Below are 16837 nucleotides of genomic sequence, written 5' to 3'. Positions count from 1 at the left end.
TTTCATTAGCTGCGTTCCTTTGGAAATATTTATCTACTGCTTAGTACTTAAAATTACTTTGAACTACTTTTGCTATACTGAAAAAGTAGTTCAAAGCAGCTTTAAGTACTAAGCAGTAGATAAATATTTCCAAAGGAACGCAGCTATTGGAGGTGGTAGTCTACTAATAGCCCTGTTCCTTTGGGAAGTGGCAAAGTACTACTAGTAGTTTACTAGCGATTTTCAATGGAACGCACTTTCAACGAATTCAATACAAATCGTATCTACTCGGGAAGAAGAGCATGAGTAGATGATAGTACTAGATTAACCAAAACATCTACTAGTAGTAGACTACCACCTCCAATGGAACAGGGCTAATAGTAGATGCTTTGGTTTATCTAGTACTATCATCTACTCATGCTCTTCTTCCCGATAGTTGGATACGATTTGTATTGAATTCGTTAAGAGAGCGTTCCATTGAAAATCGCCAGTAAACTACTAGTAGTAATTTGCAGGGCTTTTAGTGCTAGATTTAAGGCTGTTTCACACCATTGACGACTGACGACAAAAAACCCTGCCAACAATAGGTGTGTTTTTTATTACAACCGGTCTTAACTGGACAAAAAAAACGCAGTCTGGGCTAAGCAATTTACATATTAAATACAACAACACCTTAGCCCCTTGGGCTTAGTTGTTTAGCCCGGAGATTTCTCTGGGCTTAACTTTTTGAAGAGTTTTAAATCTGTGCTACCAAACTAATTTTTTCATAAATTGTTTAGAATTTGTTTAAAAACGTGAAAACTCACGTTTGGAAGGACAAAATGTATTAAAATAGTTTTGCTAGCATACATTTTTGTATCTCTTTGTAAAACATACATGAAAAATACAAGAATATGACGAAAGCGAAAAAAACAACTCAAAATTTTTGTTGTGTCGGCTGTTTTCGGAACATTCAATATACAGTGCTGCCAAGATTTCAGGTTAAGCCCCGAGGCGTTTTTTTTGTCCAGTTAAGACCGGTAGTAATAAAAAACACACCTAATGTTTTTGTATGAGCAAAATTCTTTACCGGAACGTCAACGTTCAGGGGAAACCAACGAAGTTATTGATACCATAGTTATGCGTGTCAAAGGTATGAAAAACTGAAGTTATAAAAAACCAGAGCTATGAATACCTACAAAAGCTATAAAACGGTGCTTTTGGGTTGGCAACCATTCAGAGGAACGATACACAGGTTGTGTAGTAACAAGAAGAAATTGTAAAGGGGATTTACCCACTCGTTTAGCTGGGAGGGACAATTTTCTAAAAACAACGGTTACATCAAAAATAAAATACCTACTTTTCATTTTTGTGAAGCCAAAAACTTCGTCTTTTATCTTATTTTTAAATAAAAGCCCTGTTCCATTGGAGGTGGTAGTTTACTCGGGAGTAGAAATCTAGTACAACAACTACACATTCCTCTATCCCCTCGAGTAGAAGATCATGTGTTAATTCTAGTACTAGATCTACTCATGAGCCTACCACCTCCAATGCAACGGGGCTAAAGTTGTTTAACAGTACACGTCCAGGAAATATTAGGGACTAGATATTTAGGTAACGTCATTTTCTGAACGGAAATTTGAGCAAATTGACTAAATTAGTTTGGATACGCCATTGTTGTCAAATTTCGAAATTTACTTAAGAATTTTAGAGGTCCCGTGGGGCAGACACCAAATTTCACTGCACTTTAATAAATAAATAATAATAATTATAACCGATAATGCATTTTTTACTCGTTTTTCGTTGACAAAAAAAACTTTCCTAACCTTATTAGGGAAAAATTTCTTGCCAGTCAGCTTTCCAATAAAATTACCTAGGTAAATTGGAAGGATTTTGTTTGACAGTTGACCAATCAGAGGCCGAGAAACTACCTAAATATTTAGTCCCTAACATTTCTGAACCTGCCCGTGCCCATAGACTAGTTTTAAAAAAATTAATTTGTCAAATTCAAAATGTTAATTTTTTCAAATTGTATGTTATTAAGTAGTTACTAATTAATGGCGTTTTTAATTGGCAATCCGGAATTGTTCTTCGATTCGGAATCCCAATTGAACAGTTTTTTTTATTCCGAAGAATCTGAAGTTTGGTGTGAATGTATTTTTTGAGTTTAACATGTTTCACATATATGTGTATTAGCGCCAAATTTCATTTGTATTTGTGCTGCAAACATTTTGTACTGCTGACATTTAGATCTATGAATGTGTGAGTGATTCTGCTTTTGATTCTGTTTTTAAAACCAGAAGAGAAATTCTCTTTTTTTCAGAATCAGAACTGTCAGTTTTGCCCAATTGAACGCATTCAGATTGCTTTTTTTTGCTTCCAGATTGCCAATTAAAAACGCCATTAGTTTGTATTTTTATTATTTTGACTTTGACGTAATACCCGATAGTATTTTTTCGTTAACATCTTCGCTGTTGACTTTGAAGACTTACCACTTACAAATTTTTCATTTCGCTGTGTACTTGGCCTACGCAGCTGTCCGTTTCCAATTCTTTGAAGCCATTTTTCTCAAAACTACAATTTTGCAGATTTGTGGTTTTGGCTCTGTAACCTCGATAAGTAAAACACAAACAAGTTAAATTTTTGAAAAACAAACAATGATTCAAAAGTTAACGAATGAGCTATTTAAGAATCTCAAAAATATAAAAAAAATTAAAAACCGCTAACAAACCGTCAAAAATTATTTTCTTTTTCAAAAATTTTACCTTAAAAATTGAAAAAATTACAGGAAAATCTTTTGAATAACAGAAAAAAGTTCCATGACAAGTTTAAAAAGTTATTAATTAAATTTTTAAAATCAAGTTTGGCAAAAATATAGCTGTTTAAAAAAAAACAGCACCTAAAAACATAAAATCTGTTATAACTTTCTTGAGTTAAAAGCGAAAACGAGAAAATTACCTCATAAATTTATCCACACACGGCCTGAATTGCGTTAAATAGTTAACACCGTGTAAAATTTTTGACACTATTGAGGTGAATACAAATCTTTCAGCTGTTAAAAATTTAATGGGCTCTGGGACCTGGTTAAATTTTTTTTTTGCAGATGGTTTTGTTTTGTTTTTTTTTTATGGCAGAAAAGAGGCTGAGAAAAATATTAAACAATAAGCCATACAGCTGAAGTTTTTTTGTTCATCTTAATAGTGTCAAAAATTTTACACGGTGTTAACTATTTAACGCAATTCACACACGGCTTTAGAATTACATACCTTACCATAACCTATGGTTTTGGTCTGTGGCGGTGACTGTGGGAAACTTTCCTTCCCAAACTTCCAAATTTCTTAACCCTTGTGATATACCTAAGATTATTAAATTTTTAAATAATTTCCAAATTTTATAAATACAAACTTTATTTGGTTAAGTTTTTATTAAGAAGGAAAATATAAACAAAAGATAATATTACATTATAATAAAAATATTTAAACTTTTAAAATATAATTAAAAATTGCAACAAATATCTTTAAAAAAATTATATAACAAATCACTTAATCAGCTTTCGTTACCCCTGGTTTTGTATATGACTTAGCCAAACCTTTAATTTCCCCTTGAATTGAGTTTAATTGTTGACTTAAGGTCTTATATTCATCAGATGCACTATCCAATTGCAACATTTTCAAAACAAGATCATGACTTTGCATTAGCAAATCATTTTGTTCAGAACTCATATTGGGTCGTAAATATGCAAGAATTTGCGAAACAAATCGACCAGATGCATGTAAAATACATCCCGTTACAGTGATAAAGACAATCAAAGATGTTAAATGCAGTACCATCGCATGATCCTCGGTCTCATCCAACTGTTGTAACAATTTCTCTTTATGTTGAACTATCAATATACGATCCTTTTTCTTATCCACTTTTTTTATTACCATCCCACATGCTTTAAGAACTTCCTCCGTGGCTAACACAAATTCATCAATTGTTTTGTTCAGAGCTTTGTTTAACTCAATTAATGGCGTTTTGTATTCCGGATCGCATTCCTGGGCAATCTTATTCCTTTGGTCAATATTAAGATTGTTGGCGCATTTTAAATTCAAATTACATTCATTTGCCACATAGACTGTAAGCTCTTGGCATATATCATTTCCTAGAGTTTTCATCAAATATTTAAGTATTTGTGATTGCACATCAACAGGAAAGACTTTTAAGCCTTTTTCATACAAACGAATATCAACCAATAATGTATTGATTTTCTCTTGCAACAATGCAAGAGTTTGTCGTCGATTAGTTTGTGATGTCATTTCGAAGAGTCTTTGGGCTTCTTGAATGGCTTTATCATTAATTTCATTCTCATAAAGTGCTGTGATAACTCCGCTAAGGTGATCAATGCCTTCTTCCTCAAGTGTTTTTCCAATGATTTTTTCCATTTCTTCTGGTTTAACGAGGAGCAGAGATTTGTTTGACTTGCTGTCCTGTCGGTTGTCAGAATCAATATCTTCCTTACCGCCGCTCTTTCCATAATGTTTAGGTTTTTTGTTCGATTTGGTTTTAATCTCTCTTCCTTGAGTATTACCTCCTCCACCTCCACCCTTAGCCGAAGATCCTTTCTTACGACGTTCGTCCCGTTTATCTGCCTTCAAGTCATAATCCGTTTCAGGTCCATCATTCTTCTTAGACGAAGCCTGTTTCTCTGCAATGTGTTGCTGATAAAAACCACTTTCAATTGATTTTTTTGCATTCACCATTGCCAAATCTTGACAAGGCTTTAAAACTTCTGCTAAATATTGATTTGAAAACACAATATTTTCTAAATAAACAAAATTATTTGGAATATTGCGAGTAGAAAGTGTTGTCTGGAATAACTCTTCTATGTCTTCGTCGTACATATTTGATGGAAGAATAGTCGACAAATCAACATAGCTATTAGTTGCTTTACATTCATTCAGAGCCGAAACGAGTGTTAGATCGATTATTTTCGATCCAACAGCACATTTCTTCAAATAAACCATCTCTTCGTTTGGAAAATATTGCTTTATAAATTGTTTAGCATCAGATATTCCTAATTTAGTAATGGCATCATATTCCAAAAAGCTATTTTGTTTGTAGAATGAATTTACCCAATCCGATTGCATTTTGGAATACACATTTGGAACGTATTGAGCGTTTGAATGTTTTGTGGTAACACTACCAGCTGGAGAAATTTCATCCAGCAAGGAATGAAATATATTTTCAGGAATACCAATTTGTTGGTAAATAGAAGCTACGGTGGTTGGTCTTGTGACGGCAGCTAGAATTCCACGCATCTTAGACTTGCAACGTTGAAGGTATGCTTGAGTGAAAAATGTCCGAGGATTGGATGCATCTTGACGACCATGAATAATCTTTCCAAGATATTTTTCCATGATGTTTTGTAAGAATTCAGATGGCAAATCATACTGGACGGTGAGGTCGGAGACATTGATTTCTCCCTTTTGGGCAAGTTTTTCATTGATTTCATGAGCGACTTGCACAATATAATCCTCTGCGATTAACTGACCCAAGACAAGTCGAATTTGTTTGTTGTCACTGGCGATTTTGGATGCAACATGTTCTATCTGAAAGTTTGTGTGTTTGAAAACAAATGTGATAAATAGTCTAAGAGCCCACAGCAAATTTTAGGAGTGGAGGTATAACATTAAAGTGAGAATGCAGTTTTGTAGCCATATGCGTTCTTATAACGAATTCAAAAGTCTGGCAGCTCGCGGCTTTATATTGTTTTCAGAGGTTTAAAAAACGTGAGTTTTCCAAATCATATAAGCAGGCTAAATTAACACTAATAGCGTTTTCAGTTTGTTAATTCTTAGAACGGTCCTTTCCCGAATGCCAAACGAACAAACTTAAGCCAGAACTATAATTGTCGGATCGTCGGATGAAAACGGAGGGGAACAGCGTTCGCAACCGCACTCGACGGATGAAAACTTGTCGAAAATACAAAGAAAACAACAACAATTGACAGTAGCTTCCGACTCCATCCGCCAATTATGGTTCTGGCTTTAGGTACCTACTTCTTTTTGATTCAAATAATGCGAACGTCTGTTGAAAGTTTTGTTTTGGCTATTTTTGTTTACTTTATAATATAATAATATATTAACATAATATTTAAAGTTTGGCATGGTAAAAAATTTCAATATTCAGAAATGAACAATAAACAATAACACTTCATTACTTTGACGTCTTAAGTGTAAACATTAGGGCGTTCGTTATTTTTGAATCAAGTTCCCAAGTGGAAAAACAGTTTCTAAATAATAAAAAAAAAATCCTCTAATTTTTTCAAATTTTTATTTTGACACTAGATGGCGCCCCAAGAGGGTTAAAGTTTATTATTTGAAATATGTACGTATATGCGATATAGGTGGGTACTATACAGGGTGTCCCAAAAGTAATGGATCAAACGAAATATGCTGATTGGCCAACTTAAGGGCTCTCAGAATTTCATAACTTGTTCATCCCAAATCCTTACGGTTTTCGATTTTTTTGATGAGGTTCTTGTCTACATTAAACAACGTTTTCAAAAAGGTATAAACAATTTTTCTAGGACCAGGGGTTTAGTCAGGACATGCATGTTTTTTTGGATTGTATTTTATTTTTCATGCTATTTCATATGCATGCGCTGACTAAACCCCTGGTCCTAGAAAAATGATTTTTAGCTTTTTTAAAAAGTTGTTTAATATAGACAAGAACCTCATAAAAAAAATTTGATTTAAGTCTATCAACCCTATTCTGCTACTCGATTCACGTGAATCGAAGGATTTCCTTTCTTAACCCATTTCCGGCTAACGTTGCGTTTTCGCAACGTCATGTTTGAAGACTTCTGGAAAATAACTGATTATATTTTTAAATAAACTAAAAAATGATTTGGAAAGATAGTCAAATTATTTAATCGCCCTGTTTTTGGATTTTTTTGTAAAAAAGTTTTTTCGAGCTTTTTTTGGGGCTGTGAAAATTCGAGTTTTTGTAAATTTTAAGGTAAAATTTTTGAACTTTTGAAAAATATAGTCAAAATTATAATTTTTCTAAATAGTCTCAACCAGTGGCGTATCCAGAAAAAAATTTGGAGGGGGCTAGAAAATTTTAAAAACATTTTTTAGAGGGGTACGAAAATTTGTCTCTCTAATATATTCACCTTTGATCGAGAGTGAAGCTCTGTGCTGCGGTACTGAAAGTGGTATAGTAGCATTTAACTGCTCTCGACGTCGACAGCTTCGTACTACTGTCTCCTGATTTCAAAGTTCTTGTGTGACAAACACCATTTTCGATATAAACGCCCATGTTCCGCAATTCGGCCGAAAGTGAATTGAAATCACTTTTAAATTTCACGTGAAATAAAATATCATATTCTTCATTTGGATCAATTTCAAAAACTTCGAAATTGCTTTGAACTGTCATAGCTGAAGGATCATCCTTTTTAATTTTGTTTCTGAAGTTAAATTATTACTGCTGGATGCCATTTTATCGGCAATTTTAATGGAAAAAAAGAATTCAAAAGAAAAAATAAGGAGACACAAATAAGTTATGATAATATTTTGTCCAAAAATTATAGATTCATTGAAAAAGGCACCAAATTTACAAACCGAAATAATGTGAATTGAATTCGATCAGAAAATCTAAATGAAAAATGCAGAAAGTGAAAGTCTAGAAACTAATTTTCCATTAAATTATTTTAGATGTTTAATTCGAAATATATATTTTTTCGTAATATGTTGCTTTTTTAATCCGAATTCGAAGTCCAAACTGACATTTGCTGAAAGAAACCATTAGTTACATATGATGACCACTAAGATTTTGAGATATCAAATATTTCCAATAGCTTTGAGAAGTATATAATTTTTGAAAAAAAGTGTTTATTGAGATTGCATAAGAACTTTTGCAAAATTAAACGGTGATGTTATTTGACGTACGTATTATACTAAAAAGTGATCTGAAGAATTTCGAATTGGACTTAAATCCGAAAAAACCACCCAACCCCCAGCTACAGCTAAAGCTCTTACTCAAACAAACACAAATAGCCGTTTCAGAATTTGGAGGGGGCTCGAGCATCTGAGCTGCCTCTAAATCTATAAGATTTACGAACAAGTTTCAGTCAAGCATATGTATTACAATGAAATTAGGTAAAAAATAACATGATCTGGAAGGCTTGGGGGGGGGCTTGAGCCCCCTGAGCCCCCCCTCAATACGCCACTGGTCTCAACTACAGGTAAATAAGGGTTCAAATTATATTATAAAATAGTGCTGAAGTAATTTATTTGAGTTGCCTGCTTGTCAGGTAAGATGAAAGCATTACGTTGCGTTTTCGCAACGCTCGCCGAAAGGGGTATCAAAATTTTTGAAATAATTTTTTTTACATGGAGTATGAATAAATTTATTTGAGTATTTTTATGAAGAAATGAACCAAATAAAGATACACTGGGTAATGAAAGATTGTTGAAAATAAAATAACAAAATTTGTAATAAGTTATATTTGGTAATTTTATGCTTTCAAAGAATGGGATTTTGTGCGGTATTCATCGAAGTATTTTTGATGAAGTTTGGCTAGAACACTTACAACGTCGAAATGGAGCACTTCATTGGGATTTCCTTCCGTTTGGATATCTGGTTCATTGTTTGTTTCTGATCGCAACAGGGAATCTACAACAAATATTCTAAATTCTAGTTTTGGCATTGGTGTTTCCTTACCAAACTTTTTGCAAATGCCATATATTTTCAATACTTTTAGGTACGCTTCATCCAGCGCATTTGATAGTAAAATATAATTATTATTTCTATCTTCATCAGTTTGAATCCGATAATTTGTTTGTAGCGTTATCATATAAATCAATTCCACCCATCGTTATGATGTTTTCACGAATTGAATTTGGCATTGGAATGTTGACAAGTTTTCCCTTTATTCGATCAAACCGTTTTGCCTGATATATTGGTGGATCCATCAAATGATTTGATAAGACTGTTACAATTGTTGTTTCAGCGAACAGGTGCAATTTCATTTTCGTTACCAAATGCAAAATCAATGCAACCATGACTTTTTCTCATTTGTTTGAGTTCGGTCAACTCTGATTTACCAGTTACCACTTCTATTCTCACGAACTGTGAATGTTAATACAACAAAAAAAATTTGGTTTTTTGCTCTGCATTGAGAATAAATCAAATTACATGTTCTAGTTTGTGAGACTTAAAAAAAATTGTCGATTGTTGGTGGGTGCTGATTTGGTTTATCGATTTTTGAAAGGAATCAATTCAGTGAAGTTATCCCTAGGTAATTGCACTACGATAAGAATTGAATATCAAAACGATGTCACAAGTGTTCCAGACAATACGTTTTTTCCTGCAAGAAATGTAATATCTCGATTCATATCCAAAATGCTTCGATGAGTACCACACAAAAAACCTTTCTTAGTAAGCATAAAATATCAAAATATAATGTATAACTTATTACAAATTTTGTTATTTTATTTTCAACAATCTTTCATTACCCAGTATATCTTTATTTGGTTCATTTCTTCATAAAAATACTCAAATAAAATAATTCATACTCCATGTAAAAAAAATATAATTTCAAAAATTTTGATACCCCTTTCGGCGAGCGTTGCGAAAACGCAACGTGAATTTTCTGGAAAACCAAAAGCTTTTCCAACATTTTTTTTTTTTCAGATTTCCTCTAATTGGACCAAAAACAGATAGTATGTAAAATTTCAAGTTTCTAAGTCAACTGGAACTGGTAAAACCACCTTTAAAACACTTCTTATTTTAGACTTTTACGTGAATCGAATAACAGAATAGGGCTGTATATCTAAAAAAAAAAATGGCTTCATAAGTCATAAGCTTATATCTTGACAAAAGCTTATATCTTGGGTTCTATTTGCCAAATCGCCGATATTGAGGTATCCAGACTTAGAGGGAACGACAGAGCATCAGTCCTTATATTCAGAATGTGAATTTGTGTTCAAAATCGCATAGCATACAAAACTGCATACTCACATTTTGGTTATACCTTTGTAAAATCAACATTTAATGACTTGGATATTTCAACCAAATTAACACGTCCTCCATTGACGTAAAGTTCATCTAAGATGCCTCTCTCCAAATGGTCGGGTGTTATGTATTCCTTGCCATCGTTGGTGAAGACGACTTCCACGAGTCCTTTTTGAATGAGCAAGGACACAACTTCGACGCAATTTATTTCAGATAGCCTGTTTTGATTGGAAATCCAAAATAAATCCTACTCTCTGTTTTTAAAAGTAAAAAAGTTAAGATACTTACTTTTGTAGAGTAGACGTAAGTTGGGCCTTTTGGAAGTCGGCAGCCAAACGTTTGATTTCATCCCAATCAGAAGACATGGCTTAGAAGAGTAGAATAATATTTTATTGGATTCCTTTTAAAATTAAAATAAAATTAACTATAAACTAGATTTTAAAGTGAAATGTATTTTGATGAAAACTGAAACGTCACCTTTATAACTAGTTAAATTCTAGGTATGCAAATAAAGCAACAACATACACTTGTAAAGATGTTTGTGTTCCCCTAGTTTTGTCAATAAAAAAACAAAAATTGTGTTGAATAATAAAAAAATGTGAGTGAATTGTGGCTGCTGAATTACAAATTGTGAGAAAGTGTTTGTAGAATAGTGGTTTTTGTTGTTGGATTCTACAAGTTCCTATATGCAAATATGCAACAAAAAATAAAATTATTTTTTTGGGAAATTTAACATATGATAAAAGCTCGGCATCTTTATAAATTGATATCTGTGGGTAAGGTGTGTTCGATGTTTTGGGTTGGGATTTAAGTTCAGTGACATTTTATGGGGATAGTACGATAACATGGCTAAAACAGATGTGCGGCACATCTGCAGGCATCGCTGCTTGCAGCGTTGCACCCAAAATACATGTGCATCACTTTTTAAATTATTGATGCCGATTTCTGTCAAAAAGAATTGATAACCTTGATATTTTTTATAATTTTTTTTTTGTAAGAAAACGATAAAAATGCGGTTAAAATGGAAGAAATAATTGAATTTATAAAACAAAACAAGATGGTTAAGTTTTTTTTATGAATTCAATTAGTTCTTCCATTTTAAGGCTTGGCCACACCGAAGGGTATGCGGTACGGGTAGAGGTAAACGGTACTTGTATGAAAAAAATGAGAATTTGCGGTAAATAAAACCCAATTCATTCAATGGTTATTATATATTTAGTAATATAAAATGAAAATGATATTTGGCGATACAATCTACACGGCTTTTAGATTTGAACTGATGAAAAATATAAATTAAATTATTTAAGTTTCGAAAGCAATTTTCAATGACAACTAGAAAATTTTATATAAAGTGTTTTACAACAAGTAGTTTATATTCAATACAAATTACTATATCTGACACCGCCTCTTAATTTTATATGAATATAAATTATAGTATCTTTTAATATTTAACAAAAAAAACAAATAAAAATTCATAAGCATCCAGAAAAATATTTAGAACAAAAATTTAACATAAATTTAAATACGTTCGTAACTTTTCGAACTGAATTCGACCAAGTCCTTTGGTCATTATATCTGCAGCTTGTTCACCCGTTGGGATATATTTTAGCTTGACAAATCCCTTTTCAATTGAATCTCGAACCACATGGAATTTCACTGCTATGTGTTTCAATCGCTTATGATTTTTTGGTTTTTCTGCTGCGTTAATGCATGATTGATTGTCTTCATATATCATGGTGGGTTCATTTGGTTCGATACCCAATTCACGAAGTAGTTCTTTAATCCATTCAGCTTCATTCATTGCTTCAACGAGTGCTGCATATTCGGCTTCTGTTGACGATTGACTTATCGTGTGTTGTTTGTGTGTTGACCAAGTCACCGTATTACCAAAGAGTTTAAAAATGAAGCCTGATGTTGATTTGCAATCATTTTTATCTCCGGCCCAATCAGAATCAGCATACCCGGTCAATGTATCAGCCTTGAGACTTTTGCGATAATCAAGTTTTAAATTCAAAGTCCCTTGAAGGTATCGGAGGATTCGCTTTGCATGCGTGAAATGTTCATGTGTGTAGCAACTTTGAAAGCGGCTAAAATAATTTGTAGCTGCACATAAATCCGGTCTCGTTGTCAATGTTGCATATGTAAGACACCCAATTAATTCACGGTAAGGTAAATTTGAATCGCCGATCTTGTCATCTTTTTGCAATTGTAAGCCCTTTTCGATAGGAGTTGAAGCTGATTTGCATTCTGTCATTCCAAATTTCTTCAAAACATTTTCTAAATATTGCTTTTGACTCAGTTTGATGATACCTTTTTCTCGATTGTGTTCAATATGCATTCCAAGGAATGATTCTGCCTGGCCAATATCTGTCATTTCAAATTCTTTTGCAAGTAACCGCTTTACAATGCTAATAATTTGGATACTTTCAGAAATTATAAGTATATCATCGACATACAGTAATATATAACAGCGAACACCCTTATCAAATTTTGTGTATAAGCAATAGTCCGAAGCGCAACGCTTGAACCCAATTCTTGTAATGAAGATATTAAACTTCTCATTCCACATGCGCGATGCTTGTTTAAGGCCATAGAGGGATTTATTCAATTTACATACTTTGGAACCTTTTGCCATACCATCTGGCTGTTGCATGTAAATCTCCTCGTTCAGATCACCGTTAAGAAACGCTGCCTTAACATCCATTTGATGAATGTGCATGTCAAACTGTACTGCTATTGCCAACAAAATGCGCAAAGTTGGTAGCTTAGCCACTGGTGCGTACGTTTCATTGTAATCGAAACCTTCTTTCTGTGAGCACCCTTTAGCAACCAACCTAGCTTTATATTTGTCAACTTCCCCATTAGCTTTATGTTTAAGTTTAAAAACCCATTTATTTGAAATAGCTTTACGGTTTTTAGGCAAATCACATAACGTCCAAGTATTATTTTTAAGTAAAGATTCATACTCACATTCAATTGCTGCTTTCCACTCATGCCAATCATCACGTTTTTGGGCTTCTTGAATTGATGTTGGATCGTTTTCAACGTAACCTTCAGCAGATAAAGCAAATTTTTCATCGATATCCAGTGAATTTGCAAGTAAATTCAATCGATCTGGTTGCCTACGCTCTCGTCCACTTCTTCGTACCGGTGGTTCGATGTTACCAATGTTATCCATGTCAACACTGTGGATTTCATCACTGCCGCAACTTGTAAAGTCTTCTTCAATATCTTCGTCTTCATTGGTAACCACAACTTCTTCAGCTTCAACAACTTCAATCTTGTTTGTTTGACCTTGTGATAATGATTGTTCGTTACAGTCGTTGTCAAATTGAATTACCGCCTCTGAATTTGAAGACTCATTGATTTTTGTCCGGAACAAAATTGACTTTTCATCGAATGTAACATTTCGCCCAATGATTAATTTGTTGTCGTCAATATCCCACAGTCGATATGAATTATTGGAAGCATAACCCATCATTATACATTTCTTAGCTTTGGGTTCTAATTTCTTTCGCTTCTCGGATGGAATATGATTATAACAGATTGAACCAAAGATCCGTAAATTTGAAATGTTCGGTCGTTTATTATACCACAGTTCAGCTGGTGTCTTGTCGAATTGTTTGCCGCATGCACTTGTTGGACATCGATTTTTGATATAATTCGCCGCAAGAATCGCTTCATTCCAAAACTTTCGATCCAACCCACTTGCTGTCAACATTGCGAGTGCTTTTTCTTGGAGATTTCGATTCAAGCGTTCAGCGATACCATTCATTTCAGGATTGTAAGCGACTGTGTATGATATCTGAATCCCTTTCGACTTGCAGTAATTCTTGAAATCTTTCGCAACATATTCGCCACCATTGTCCGCACGAACTTTTGAAACCTTGATATTGTGCATTGTTTCTGCCATTTCGACATGTTCTTTAAACTTAGAGAACACCTCACTCTTATGCTTCATGAAATAAATCATCGATGCTCTTGTGTAATCATCAGTAAAAGTAACAAAATACAACGATCCTTCGTATGCTGGTTTTGAAATGGGTCCACATACGTCGGTGTGTATTAGCTCTAGTACTCTTCTTGATCGTTCGATACCCCGTTTGTCAAATGGTATTCGTGTTTGCTTGCTTAAAACACAAGATTCACAAAATTTATCATCAGTATTTATTTTGAGTTTTTCAATTCCATCAACCATAGAATTGTTTATTAGTTTCTTCATATCGAAGACATTTAAATGACTCAGTCGAAAATGCCATAGATCTTGAGAAACGCTCTTCAAATTATCTTCACCTGCTACACCAGCAAATGAATCTTGTTCGACATGAAATGTTACCTCATATAATTGTCCACTAGCATGCGCCACAAATTGTGTTACACCATTTTTCGAAGCGTACGCATAATCACCTTCGAATACAATTGTGTAGCCTCTTTTCGTTAGTTTGCGGATGGACAAAAGATTGCATTTTAAATCACGAACATACAACACATTCGGAATTTTCTTGACTGAAGAATCACCGTTATAAAACGTTTTAATAAAAATATCACCTTGTTGCCTTGCTGTGATTTTCTGATTCTTCTTCGCAACAGAAATGTTCATCTCTTCAATGTCAACCAGATTTCTAAGAAACTTTTTATCATTTACCAAGTCATCTGTAGCTCCAGAATCTAGTGTAAATTTGATTTCTATTGCATCTTTTCTTTTAGCTGATAGCACCTGTTTCTGGTCATTCTTGATAGGACATGCTTCGCCACTAGTCTGTGTTATTAGCACCTCGCTGTCATCATCCCTTATGGCACACAAAATTGATGAATCATTCGAATTATTTTCTCTTGAATCCAAAGACCCAGACTCAGCCTTTGACGAAAATGCTTTCGAACTTTTACCTTTGGACCTGCATTTGGATTTAATGTGTCCTTTTTTGCCACACTTGAAGCACACTATATTTGGATTTTTGGCTTGCATAGCATATGCGTCATTTGTCTTAGCTGACCTTCCATCGTTTTGTTTAGCAAACCTATCCAACAACCGACTTTTTGCATAGTCCAATGTCAATTTTGATTCGTCCATTCCATTTAGAGATTCGAAAAGAGCATCATATTTCTCGTTTAGTGTGAGAAATAAACTGACGATTAGGTCCTGCTCCTCCGGTTTGGCTCCAGCCAAACGCAAATCACGAACTATGCTGTCGAATCTTGCAAAATGTTTTTGCATGTCATTGCCATCAAACTTCATTAACGTTAGTTGTTTGCGTAACACCAATTGGCTAGTAATACTTCGCCGCTGAAACATACTCAAAAGACCATCATACATTTCTTTTGCAGTTTTCTTATCCATAATATATGTAAGCTGCTCATCATTAATTGTTTGTGCAATCAAGCTTCTGCATTTTGCATCTTTGACCAACAAAATGTCTTTTTCCTTTTGGTCTATGCCTTCATCAGCTTCTGAGGTCAAATCCCCTTCCACGAACTCCTTCAATGATTTTTCTTCCAAAAGCAAATCTAGTCGAAATTTCCATTGACTAAAATTTGTTCCATTGAATTTCGGGAATGTAATCTTTTCACCGTCAGCCATTTTTATTTTTCAAATTATAAAAAAAAATATTATTTACTTATAACCCGATTTGAAGAATTTTTATTCAGAATTGTTCTGGGACCATAACCTGAGAATTTGCGGTAAATAAAACCCAATTCATTCAATGGTTATTATATATTTAGTAATATAAAATGAAAATGATATTTGGCGATACAATCTACACGGCTTTTAGATTTGAACTGATGAAAAATATAAATTAAATTATTTAAGTTTCGAAAGCAATTTTCAATGACAACTAGAAAATTTTATATAAAGTGTTTTACAACAAGTAGTTTATATTCAATACAAATTACTATATCTGACAAAAAATTCCAAACTGACATATCAACGTTCAGAGTGGAACTTTTTTCATACAAATATCGTTACCGCTACCCGTACCGCTACCGCATACCCTGCGGTGTGGCCAAGCCTTTAAGAAAATCAAAACGAACGTTATTTGAATTTTTGAATGATAGATTGTGTCAACTGCCAAATAGCAAGTATTTTGTACTTTTGTTGTAACTTGGCATTGAATTTAGAAATAAAGACATGATGCATAGCTCTGCGCTGCATGCAGATTTTTCTCCCATAAGAGCCCGTGTTATTTTATTTTACTGCAGGAAAAAAACTGCACGTCTGTTTTGACCATAAAGGCTTGGCCACACCGGAGGGTATGCGGTAGCGGTACGGGTAGAGGTAACGGTACTTGTATGAAAAAAATTCCAAACTGACATATAAACGTTCAGATGTGGAATTTTTTTCATACAAATATCGTTACCGCTACCCGTACCTCTACCGCATACCCTCCGGTGTGGCCAAGCCTTAAGGCGGTGAAAACTAGTAACGGATTCTTGTAGAGGAGACAAATACAAGCATTTTTTACTATAGGAATGGGGGTCTATCTCTCCCCCATACAGGGAGGAAGGGGCAATTTTCTAAGAAATAACTCAAAATAAAAAAAAATATTTAAAAATTACGGCAACGCCTACAGTTTATGAATGTTACCTTTTTCAAAAGCCAGTATTTCACACTTTATTTTAATTTTTAAATCCAGTTGATAAAAATATCAACAGTTTTTGAAATAATCGATTTCAAAGTCAAAATTTGAGAAAACAAAGTTAAAAAAATTAAATTTAATACAATTTTTGTACATAAGTAGGTTCTGTGGATTTCAATACAAAATTTTCTTATAAAATAAACTGCCTCAAATGATTTTTAATCTAACGCTGAAAACCATAGGGGTATTCACGATCTGGTGCAACAGGCCTAGTAAAAATGTAAAATTTTATTTTTTTACAA

General features: G+C 33.7%; 1 protein-coding gene across 1 annotated transcript; it reads right to left on the bottom strand.

Annotated features, from left to right (window-relative positions):
- Positions 1-3367: 3367 nt before the first annotated feature.
- LOC129909964 (E3 UFM1-protein ligase 1 homolog) lies at positions 3368-10528 on the bottom strand. Its single transcript, XM_055987148.1, has 4 exons — positions 10438-10528; positions 10249-10360; positions 9980-10178; positions 3368-5549 (listed from the first exon to the last, which is right to left on the bottom strand). Exons 2-4 carry the CDS (start codon positions 10323-10325, stop codon positions 3501-3503), a joined length of 2325 nt encoding a protein of 774 aa, XP_055843123.1. The 5' UTR covers positions 10326-10360; positions 10438-10528; the 3' UTR covers positions 3368-3500.
- Positions 10529-16837: the final 6309 nt, after the last annotated feature.

This window comes from Episyrphus balteatus, chromosome 2 (genome assembly GCF_945859705.1).
Source record: "Episyrphus balteatus chromosome 2, idEpiBalt1.1, whole genome shotgun sequence".
NCBI lineage: Eukaryota > Metazoa > Arthropoda > Insecta > Diptera > Syrphidae > Episyrphus > Episyrphus balteatus.
This window is presented reverse-complemented; position numbering and strand designations above follow the sequence as displayed.